Below are 12,536 nucleotides of genomic sequence, written 5' to 3'. Positions count from 1 at the left end.
TAGCCTATCTTTTCAAATGGAGGGCTCAGAAACTGCAGAAGAAACTATTTTCATATATTTGTATCTGGGATCGGGGGATCTTTTTTTCCCCATATTAGAAACTTATTATGTACTGAACGGAAATAATCATTATCTATTTATGTACTGCCAAGAGATTTAAAAAAAAAAAATAATAATAAAAATCTTAGCTGTATCTGTTATTTCCCTTTTATTCACCTTGTCCCCCACACAAAGTAGGCCAAGACCAACAACATACATACCTGATTTCATCCAGGTTTCCATTTATATCCATTATAGAGCCAAAAGATCAAATTAAGGTGACAGTATATATTTGTTGTTTTCTCAGAACCAGCTGAGTTTACCTTGTAAAATATAAAGAGTACAGGCTCTGTTCGGAAAGTACCCACATAAGGTGCACTGAAATCGATCAGACATACACATACTTTTATGGATAATGTAATTAGATTTTATCCTCAACCGCATGATCGTGATTGTACATGAAGTGGGCAATTTTCTTCTTTAAAGTCAAACAACATCACTTCTTTTCTACAGGCTAATGCTAATATTTTACATCCATAGCCTATCTATTTGATTTTGTAGTTTAAAGCACTGCACAACTTTTCTAGCAGAGTGTCTGCCATCCGCTTGTCTTCATGGAGATGTTATTGCTTTGCCTGAAATATTCCATGGTGTGACATTAATCATCTCCATCTAGCATTTATTCATTCATTATTTCTCAAAAATACATTCAGTCCTTCTCAGTTAGAATAGAAATGATGTCAGATGCCCTTTGTATCACAACCTACGTCAAGATTCATTCAAGATTTCCCATTGTGACTCTTTGTAAAATTTATCAGTGGTGTAACTGGAGTACATGCTTTTGTTGATATAATTATATTTATTCTAAGTTCTAATACAGTGGGTGACACGCAAACCCCTTTCCTTTTTTCCTGGTCCCATAGTTGTATATTACTGCTGTGGCATAAATTGTCAAAAAAAAACAAAAAAACAAAAAAAAAAACAAACAGGTAAATTATGATGAATTAAAGAAAAAATAAAACGTATCATACTCTCACATAACATGCCTTTTGCTGTCAGTGATTACTTCACGCTGTGACCAGAACAAACAAACAAAGCTAATCTGTGCCCTCTTGTGGTAACTGAACACCAACGTTTTGTCAAGACGAGATGAAACATCAGATAAAATCATCAGATTACAAGGATTTGTAAATGTGATCGCTTTGCATATTCTCAGGCACACTTCATCACAACCCTATAGGCAAAATTTCCCCTTTAAACATTTGTAAATCTTGTTTAAAATAAATAAATAAATAAATAAATAAATAATAATAATAATAAATGTAGGTATTTTCATTAGCTATCCAAATGTTGCTGGCTAAATATAATTTATTGTTTCTTCCAACTTCATTTAAAAATTAAAATTTAAACTACATTATTATAGTAACAATCGGATATTTTTCAAGGTCTTCTAAATATTGTCCAACAAATTCATTAAATTCAATAATTGTACATATGTTGCTTATTTTTTATTTAAAATGACTTGTACTCGGTTACTTCTAAGTCTAGATTACCTTTGTTAACATATTCTCTCTTTATTATAATTATCATTTTGATATTGTACTTTTTCCATTCATTTTTTTCTCTCTCACGCAGTCGTCTTTTCTCCCACCGTGCCCTTGCCTCTGAACTCACCACAGTTTTAGCTGTCCTCAGATGTGCCTGTGCGTAAAAAAGGCAAATGTCAGCTGCAGCGGCACGTCTTCTCCTCCTGCCCTTCACCTTCCTCTGTGGACTTCCTCTTCTCTCACACATGCCTCGTCTCATCGTGTCACGACCACATTGTGCGCCTCACGTCTTAATGCCGCTTTATTAGGGTCTTTTGCGCTTTGTTTTTATCATTTTATCCGTAAAAGATGGAGTGTCGAGTGCTGTCCATTCAGAGTCATGTTGTCAGGGGATACGTGGGGAACAAGTCGGCGACATTCCCTTTGCAGGTAAAATAAACCCAAAATACATTATATGTTTTCATATTTTCGAGATAAGAGTAAAAACAGCAAAATGTATGACTACTTTTGTGTGTATTGGTCAAAGTATAGCGGAAATCCTAGCCTGAGGCATGAGGCAAGCGGTGGGAAAGAGCCTTAAATCAGCCTAGTACATGTAATAGGTTACATCACATATTATTTACGCCCCCTGCATATACTTAATAGCTCATTCAGAAATTATTATAGTTGATAGGCCTATAATAAAATTGTAAAGGAAGATGGCAGGAGATTATAAGAAATCTTAAGTGCCATTTATATTAAAATTTGTTGAAGTAGTATAGGCAGAACATTCAAACTTTTTAACTTTTTATAGTCTATGTTTTGCCATTTTACAGGAGTAGAAGTAAATTACTTTCAAAATAATCAAATTACAACAGAGAGACCTAGACACAAGTTCAGTCTGTCTATGTTAAAATAATACCTTTCTTCCCATGACATCTTCCTCTCCAAAAATCACAATGACATATCTAGTAGATTATTAGAGTACGGTAGCTATTATGTAAGCTGATATATCATGAACAGCGTGGTTTTGACAAAGTGCGTCACTTTAAAAAAAAATAAATAAATAAAACATGTTCCCTCTTTTTGCAGGTTCTGGGCTTTGAAGTGGACTCTATAAACTCTGTACAGTTCTCCAACCACACTGGTGAGTCTGGAGATGATTAATTTCACGAGGACATTTCACAGTTAGTTAAAGTTTAATCAGACCAATTTAGTGATTCTCAAACTGCCATATCCAAGCAAATTTATTGTTGTTTTTGTTATTGTTTTTTAGTTTGGTCCCAAACTTTGTAAGACATTATTGGTTTTCCCAAGATTAGTTTCTTCATATGTACTTATGTCAAACTTTGCTAAATTTGTCTTTCAAGACTGACAATAAAACTCTGGTAAGTTTAGTCCGCTTAACACAGTTCTTTAGGAATAATAAAAATCCCTCTCTAATCAAATTATCCAAATGGTCTGCAACATGTGTCCACTTTACTTTGCTGGAATTGCGCAGCTCGGAATGTTCCCTGTGTTGTAAGTTATAACAGTTAAAGCTTATTGGAGAAACACTGTTATATTTGATTAGCAACATGAGCCTTTAGAGCAGAACAAACAACTCCTCATTGTTCTTGGCCAGAGATGCAGGATCATCCTGTGTTCATAAGCCTACATTGAGACAATGGACCTCCCTCTCCACTGATGGGATTCCAGGTGATTTAGGTTTGTCTGTTTACCATCCTCTGGGCACCTGGTTTAACATTATCCAAATGCAGATACTCACAAACTACATTTTCATGACTAAAACAGTTCAATAAATATCCAGTCAAACATCATCACTCGCCAAATTCAAGATGTGCTTCCATGATATGCTTCGCTAAAGGGCTCAAGCAGGCAGGGCATCTGGCAAAAATTCTATGTGTATTACATGTATGTAATATTAAATGTGCTATACAATTTGTAAAATGTCAAGCAAAGATGAATAACTGTTCGCTTCCAATTATACGGTTTTAAAGGATGATCAGATTAAGCAACAAGATACTGTGTAGCAAGTTAGCCGCAATGAGCTCATCAGTCACAGTACCGTTATTGCTTAACTAAATGATTCATTTGTAACAGTTTTGTTATTATGGGGCATAGATGTATTCTTGCTACTTTGGGCCTGTTATGGGTATATACAAGTTTTACAGTTATTGGGCTGAAAGAAAAGGCCACACATTGAAGTCAAATAAGAGATCTAGCAGCTCAAACTAGGATTTTTAAATAATTTTTGGGATATATTATTGGGAGAAGGGAAATCGTTCATTGATGAATAAAATGATTGAAATTTAGTCTCATAGATTACACTGCGCTATCTGTGGAGCAAAGGAAACTCCATCACATATTTTATATTTGTGATCATTGTCAAAAGCTTCATTATTATACCGTTATGACATATTTAAAGTGGATAATTGATTAATCTACTAATCTAATTAATCTACTGTATGTTGGTCTATAGAATCAACAATAACAGAGCCATTCAAACCTTACACGTAGACATGCTTAAAACAGTCTAATATACAAATGTATGAATGGCATGTTAATCAATTTACTGTTAACTTTAAAAAGAAAATTGTACTTTGAATAGTATGCTTTGCAATGATACTCATCACATGAAAAGGCAGATGACCAATAGAAGTAACAAGATGCCTTTATACATAAAATGCACCCACAAGGCTTGATCAAACAAAGTTATGTCTTTACCATTTTAGGTACAATCAACCCATTTAAGACTAAGAAAAACAAATAAGATTTGTATTTATTTATTTTTATTTAACTTGATATTCCACAAAAAAGAAATATACCTCAATGTTAATTTAACCTTAAATGCTCAGCAAAAGAATTTGAATCCTGTCACTTCTGTTACCCTTAAACTTATAACCCCTCCCCATTTATTGTCAAGAAGCCAGATATTAAAAATCTATTTCACTCTAGCACTGTCTCAGGACACAGCAGGTAATCAGCGTTTACAATATCTAGCCAGCCCTAGTGGTTTGAAAATAACTTTTTTGCTGTTAAAGTGATAGTGTGTAACTTTTTGGAGGTGAAAGTCAACTGCATGACTAAGTAGAAAGTTAAAGCCATATATGGGAACATTTTCCATGCCGTACTGTGAAATACTGTAGTGAAAGGAACAACATGTCTATGGAAATAAGCAAGCCAAACCAGAGTCAGGTTTGTGGAGATGCAAGACTACGGAGGGATGTTGTTTTTTTGTTTTTTTTTTTTTTTTTTTTCAGTGCAATACAAACATCCATAATGAAAAACATGCTTTCATTTTAGTATTTTGTTTTGCAAAAAGTAACATACTGTGGCTTTTTAATAGCAATCAGATGTTTACAAACTTGAACTAAAAAGAAAACCTCCATCTATATAACCATGTATATCTAAAGTTTTATGTGAAATGCTTTTTAGATCATTTTATACTGCTGTCATGTAGCTGTAGACCCGGCCCCACTATAAAATGCTTTAAAACAATCCTGTTCAGATACTTACCTTTTCCTTACCTTTAACATTACGCCCATTAAAACACAGAAAAAACCTAAATGTCTTGAGTTGACAGTCATTTGCTGTAGGCACCTGCAGAGATGATAGGATTATCATCAGCTTCATGGGTCACAGTATGTAAAGAATGTGCTCTCTCCACATGGGGCCACAGACAAGCTCCACTCCAACCACTTGAACCAGTACAAACATGGATTTCTATGAACACGATTTCTGCTTAGTGTTGACCATTTGGCTTTTACTAAATGGCTCTGATTGTCCGTCCAAATTTACTCATGCGGGTATGTGTCAGGGCATTTAAAAATATTTTGCAGCTCATATTTAAAAACTCACCTGATACAGTCCAATCTGTAGCAGGACTTTGTTACTTGTTACCGTGGGAGGGGTACTGACTTGGGGTGAACCCAGAGCCTCATGGGATGCCTGTTTAATATGGCTATTCTCTATTTGCTTGCAGTGAGGAGCATTTGGGGTTATTCTAGTTTATTAAGGCTGAAAGAGGGACAAAGGCGGGGGAAGCTGGCAACCAGGATACAGGCATCCCATTCAGAGAGCAAGGAGGCCCCATTTGGCTCTGCTCGATGTGGAAGACTAGCACAGAGTCTATGGGGAATATACCAGGAGGGCAAACACTATTTCTACCTCTAGGATTGGTCCAATAGTAAAGTAACTGTTTGGTGTTTTTGAGATACAAAATACATGTTTTTATTCATGATGACATGTGCAATCAAACCAACTGCACGTGTTATACATGTGTACTACGGTCTGTGGTCAGCAGCCCTGTGGGGGGGCAAAGTTTTTCAGTGGAAAACACGATCCACATGCTGAAATACAGAAAGCTACTACCCAATTTGGTCCAGCTCAAGATTGAATTTAACTGTGTTTTTAAGCATATTATTGCTTTATCCAAACTTTATATTTAAAATCCCAGAGTTGTACAGTCAGGAAATTGCTATGCAGATTATGCTAATTGTCTACTAATGCGTAATGAGTTCACAACTATTGAAAACATTTAATGAAACACTTGGGAAACAGATTTGCATTGTTCCACATTAGCTCTTGGTCACTAATGTTAAAAGCATGTATTTGGTTAGTAGTAAATAATGCTATAGTTTAACCCATGTTTAATGAAATCTTCAGTTATACTGAGTTGGACAGAACATTTTACCCTTTGTATTACTACCTTTAGGTTTCATATAAATGTATCTTTGTAGGTTATGACCACTGGAAGGGTCAGGTCCTAACTGCAGAGGAGCTGAATGTTCTTTATGAAGGAATCAAGCTCAATAATGTCAACCACTATGACTACATCCTCACAGGTGAGTCTGTCATGTAACATACCAAGCATGAGATACCACTGTAGAAACTATGCAGAAAATAACAATGAAATCCAAGTGACATGTTCAAACTAATCCAGTATGTATTATGCAGTGTCTGTACCCAGCAACCTCACTCAGTCTACTTTTATCTGTTTCCAAGATTGGTACCATCAAATTGACAATAAGCTCTTAATAATTTCAGCATGTTTTTCTGTTTCTGGGGTGGGGTGGCCAGTGTGAATATGCTTCAGTTGTAGGGAATATTATATCTCTGATGTAGGCCAAGATAACAAGAACTGAGCTGGCACTGAGAGCCCTCAGTACAGACAGAAATGGAATTTCCTCTAACACCCTATTACAAACTGTACTACCCACCAACCCAAAGGTTGGAGGTCGATGATGCAGATTGGCAGTCACAATTCAGTTGATCTGCTCCAGGACAGCTGTGGCTACGATACTAGTGTACATAAATAATGCATGAAGATGACTTAATATAAAGGGATAGTTTTAGATTGTTTTCTTTTGTCCCTTGAGCAATGAAGTCACAACATAAGTAACACCCCAAATCTCGTAAGAAGTGTCATCTTTGTAGGAGACTCCAGCAGCCCTTTTGCGTCATACCAAACCAAACAAACCCCTTCTAACAACACCGCAGCAATAATGATGTAAAATACAGGCAATATACAAAAGTGCTATTGTCTGGTAATTGGATTATTGGATGAAGTAAGAACCAGATGTCACTAATTTCCAGTGCTTTTCCTGTCTGCCTCAGGGTACAGCCGAGACACGTCCTTCCTGGAGACAGTGGTGGATATTATAAAGGAGCTCAAGAGGACCAATCCCAAACTGGTGTATGGTGAGGGTTTATTATATTAAAGGAGAATCTGTTCAAATCTCATGGTATGTTATTAACATGTTATTAACCTTAAAGGGCCCATATTAGGATATTTTTTTGTTCCATGTTATAATGTTGTTTCTTGATCAAAAGCATACCTGGAGTTTTGTTTTGCTTCATTCACATATGTTTAACATACAAACTCTGCATATTTAGGCTCAGTTCTACTCTCACACAGAAAACACTCTGTTCCACCTTGTGATGTCATGTGGTAATACAGGAAGTACTCTGTTTTGTTTTAAAGCTCCATACACTAGAATCCACTAGTCACTAATCATTTGGATAATTTTAGCCCTTGAATTGCCAGTCTCTACTAAATAAAAGGCAGCTGTTATCTTGAAACTATTACTACATGACATCACAAAGTGGATGTAGACAGACTAATAAAGGATTAATGAAGCAAAACATAACTCCAGCTATGTTTTTGATGAGGTAACAACATTATAACAAACATTATAAAAGTTCACAAGAATCGGTGAGCTTTTAGGCATGGTATATATAGGACCTTTAATAATAAGATATTTATTGCAATAATTTGGCAAGGGTCTTTTTAGTAGAAATTTGATGATGTATTTAGGTCCAGTAGTTTATTGTAAAATATAAGTCCTCAAGAGATTTTTCATACTGCAATTTCAGATTGTCAGGATTGACAACAGAAATAAAATATTTTTTTTGTTTGCTTTGTATGTGTGTTTTCAGTTTGTGATCCGGTTATGGGAGATCAAGGTGCTATGGTATGCAGGCTTCGATATTGAGTTATAAACTGACATTTTTGTTGCATATTAATCATGTGTCCGAGTTTTCTTTTTCAGTATGTTCCAGAGAATCTACTGCCAGTGTACAGAGACAAAGTTGTGCCTTTGGCTGATATCCTCACGCCCAATCAGTTTGAAGCAGAGTAAGTGTAACTCTGCAGGCTTTTTAACAGGAAGAATCATTCAAGACATTATGGTTGCATTTTTGAGTTATGAATAATTTTCTGTTTATCTCTAATTATTCCTCACTACAACAGTAAAGGATCTGGATTAAATATATCAAAAACATGGTGATGGTGCAATCAGGATTTACAAACAAAAACCTAAACCTAAAATATTACCCAAATAATCTGTAACTTTTTAGATTTGCAGAAAAATGATTCCAGCTATATTGAACTAACTTGATACAGCATACTTATTTATTCCTTTACACACAGGATTTTAACTGGAAGGAAAATTTACTCAGTAGAAGATGCAATAGAGGTGAGTATCCTCTTTCATTTTATTAATATCTAAAGTTTTATAATTGTTTTTTTTTAAATAACTGGCTGTCTGTGTTCAGGTGATGGACTTGCTCCATAAAATGGGTCCAGAAACTGTGGTTCTGACCAGTACAGACCTGCCTTCAACACAAGGGGACCAGTACTTAGTGGCTCTGGGAAGTCAAAAAACAGGTGAATTTTTTTACATTTATATTTTTTCTATATAATGTTTTATTTGGTCTTTTTAATTACTTGGCTCTGAACATCATACAATTGGTATTACATATTTTACATCTTTAAAATAATCATTAGCATGGGAATGAGTGATTGGGTTTTCACACACAAAACCTAGTAGGTGCCAAGGGACTTAATTTATTGTAAATGACAATACAATTTTTGTGTTTATTTGAACAATTCAAATACATTTTAAACTTTTTTTCTCTCTTCTCAGTTAAATCAGATGGGACCAATACCACTGAGAAAATTTGCATTGACATCCCCAAAGTGGACGCTGTGTTTGTGGGCACTGGGGACTTGTTTGCTGCTATGTTGCTCGCATGGACTCACCACCACCCAAAGGATCTGAAGGTTTGTAGCTTTCATGTTCAATAGACGTCAACTATTACACAACCACTTTAACTTACATTTGTGATTTCGACAGTCTGCCTGTGAGAAAACCGCCTCTATCATGCATCATGTCATCAAAAGAACAATTAAGTACGCCAATGGTATGTTTCCACTTTGTGTGTGTTCCATTGTCATTTTGGCCAAGCATTTAAAATTACTCATACTTTAGATATTTTAGGCACTTAAAATTATGACGGGCAACAACAGTAAAAAAAAAAACAACAAAAAAACATATACTGTGTATTATGACAAGTTTTGCAACATCAATCTGATACCAATGTAATATTAATGCTTGTGCCTTGTTAAGGTAAATTTTTGTATCTGTATTCTCACTAATTATCCACACTGATAGACCATTCACACTGATAACAGCCAGAGTAAAATATATATATATAATTATTGAATTATTGCATATAATTTGAATTTGCTATACATGGAATTTCTGCACAAACCGGCATCTAAAAGGCCAATTATTTATGGCAATGTATGGAATCAATATGTCAGTGGAAAAAAAATTTGAAAAATTGAAAAATATTAATCGTTTGATTTTCTAGCAGTTTCAAAAACAAAATACACAATTTGTCTTAAACATGCCCAGTGTGACTTTTTTTTTTTCAAATTGACTTCTCAAAAACAAAAAATGGCCTAAAGTCCATATTCACACTGAACATCCACACTGATAGGCCAGTCACACTGGTTATAGTCAGAGTAAAATAAAATTATTTTTTATGAAATTAAATTATGGTAATTTATACTCCCAATATGTCATTTTGAAGAGAACCCCTTCACAAAAAATAAAAAAATAAAATCTTTGAAAAATATTAATGTTTGATGATTTTATGGCAGTTTAAAAATCGAAAAACAAAAATTGTCTCAAACACACCCAGTGTAAACACATTTTGAACAAGGCACAAGGGTTAAAATGCACTGAAACTTCTCAACCATATAGAATTTTATCTTTGCATACAGGGTCTCATCATTATCTTTGCTCTACTCCAGCTTGAACTGATAAAAAAATTCAATATGCAAGAAACTACAATATGAACTATTTATTTCAAAACTTGATAAGAATTTGACCTCTCTTGAGAAGTTCATTTTCTGCTATATTTCTCTCTGACCCTTCTGTAGAGATGGCTGGCCCGGGGAAAAAGCCAAATGCCGCACAACTGGAGCTGCGGATGGTGCAAAGCAAAGCCGACATTGAAAACCCTGCTGTTGTTGTAAAGGCTCGAGTTATACAGAAGAAAAGTCAGTGAAGTTTTGCTGTTTTTAGTACGACACATGTAGGATTTTCTCATCAAAGACTGTCCAGTGACTTTGCCTTACCGACTTCAAAACAGGTGCCACTATGTTTCAATATAGTGGTTAGAAATGTTTTCTTTACATGATCTACAAAACCAGTCTCTGTTATTCTATGGATTATTATTTATCCATATTCAAAAGAATAACAGAACATTTTTAACTGGTACCACAAAAAATGACTGTTGCATCTATTTCCATCAAAGACTCAAGGTTTATAAGCACATTCCAACAAAAATATACAAAATGACAAATGCAGATCAGGTTAGATTGTTGTCACCAAGTGATTTAGCATATTAATTTACACCAGATGATCTTCTATTTGCAACCCTGTTTTTTAGGCCAGCGATTAACACAAATTAGTCTTGTGTTCACCTCTCCCCTGATCATCTAATCACAAAATGTGCTTACAAATACTTAAGTGTAGACATTATGAGCTAAAATAGATGCCATTAAATTATGCAAAATATGAATCATATGATAGGCCAGGTAGTTTAATATGTTGATTACATGTATTCTTATAACAAATTATTAATAAAAGTGTAATTTATTAATAATTGTTTACTTTTACTAGTTAATTTAATCTTTTTTATGTATACAGTATTGAATGAAGTAGTGAGATACTGTATACCCTGATAGATCTATGTCTTAACATCTCAAATTGAGGTACTTGCACAATGACATTTAATACGGGAGTTGCTATTATTTTTTCATATCTCATTGAAAGAGTTGGTATGAGATGACATGTAGAAGCCTTAACACCATTAGAAAGTGGATGTTTATGAATCAGTAGTAATGTAATGTTAGAAAGTGAAGTGCCAACCCTTGACCTCCTGCTCTAATCTAGAGCACCTTAATGAAACTATTGATGAATAAACAATCTTTTAGTCAAATTGTGTCATATTTGTATCATTGCTATTGCAGTTTATTCACCGGTGCCAGAGATGGAAGAAGCCCTCATTATATATGAATTGTTCAAAATAATGTCCATAGAGGTGCAGGAAAAGTTTCAAATAGTACTTTGATACTTTACAAATAATAATAAAATAATACTATTATTATTATCAATGAAATCTATTATTAAAATGGGTAATGTTATAAATCAAAACTAAATTATTAAAACACAACAATATAGTAGCACTAATCAAACAAAATACAAATAAGCATATACAAAATAATTTGTTGAATTAATTATTTTTAACTGCTGCTTGTTGCAACAAACAGGAAACCCTTTGTCTGAAGAAAAAAGTCAGCCTATTTGATACTAAAGGTAGACTTGTGCAATGTAGTGTATTGATTAAGCAGGTGACAGATTGTTTTGCTAACACTAATCCACAGTATGTAGCTACAGCCAGCATTAACCCAAATAACTACACTGGCTAAAAAAACCAACAATTCACCGCAACCAAAACCTACTCAATGTTAGTTATGCCATATCAGGGACAAACTAAAGTCTAGAAGCTATGACACGCTTTATAAGGTAAATATTTACCACTCATTACAACACACAGTAGTAAACTAAGCATCCAATTAACTTCTATGTAGATATGCAAATTCACCACCAGGGGGCTAACAAGCTCTAAACATGGGTATACATGGACTACTAGGGGAGAGGTCAGACTGTACTCACTGAACAACTGAAATGTTTTCCTGGATACTATTTGATTCGGCTTTGGTGAAACATGCTAAAAGAATAATTACTATAACACCCATTATACTATAGTTTCAGTAGATGATGAAGATTTCACAGTGTATTAAAAATGTAAGCTTCTTTTACAACACATTACTTCCTGGAAAAGCTATGGCCTGTTCCAGAAGAGAGAGTGGTATAGGCCTACAAGGTTATTAAACAAATAATGTCAAATTAAATCATTATTTAAAAAACTAAACAAAAAGGTGATCTCCTGCAGGCAAACTGTATTTCTAGTAAATTGTAGGTATTTTATTGCAAGCACTGGAACCTCTAACATGGAATTACATTGTACATTTAAAAGTCACTGTATTTGGCAAACAATTACTGCTTAAAAATAAAGACAATAAGGAAAATATTAAATTATTAAAATTAT

The 12,536-nt window shown here is 34.4% G+C and overlaps 1 protein-coding gene across 1 annotated transcript; it reads left to right on the top strand.

Annotated features, from left to right (window-relative positions):
- Positions 1-1,757: 1,757 nt before the first annotated feature.
- Positions 1,758-11,363, top strand: LOC110156181 (pyridoxal kinase-like). The gene is made up of 11 exons (XM_020920380.2): positions 1,758-2,015; positions 2,658-2,712; positions 6,308-6,412; positions 7,185-7,268; positions 8,007-8,041; positions 8,120-8,205; positions 8,500-8,545; positions 8,625-8,736; positions 8,996-9,132; positions 9,206-9,272; positions 10,300-11,363. Exons 1-11 carry the CDS (start codon positions 1,935-1,937, stop codon positions 10,425-10,427), a joined length of 936 nt encoding a protein of 311 aa, XP_020776039.1. The 5' UTR covers positions 1,758-1,934; the 3' UTR covers positions 10,428-11,363.
- The last annotated feature ends 1,173 nt before the right edge of the window (positions 11,364-12,536 follow it).

The sequence above is a fragment of the Boleophthalmus pectinirostris genome, unplaced genomic scaffold (assembly GCF_026225935.1).
Source record: "Boleophthalmus pectinirostris isolate CB_2022bp ecotype Guang Dong unplaced genomic scaffold, ASM2622593v1 HiC_scaffold_1, whole genome shotgun sequence".
In the NCBI taxonomy this organism is placed as follows: Eukaryota; Metazoa; Chordata; class Actinopteri; order Gobiiformes; family Gobiidae; genus Boleophthalmus; species Boleophthalmus pectinirostris.
Note: the sequence above shows the minus strand (reverse complement) of the source record. Positions and strands in the feature narration are given on the sequence as shown.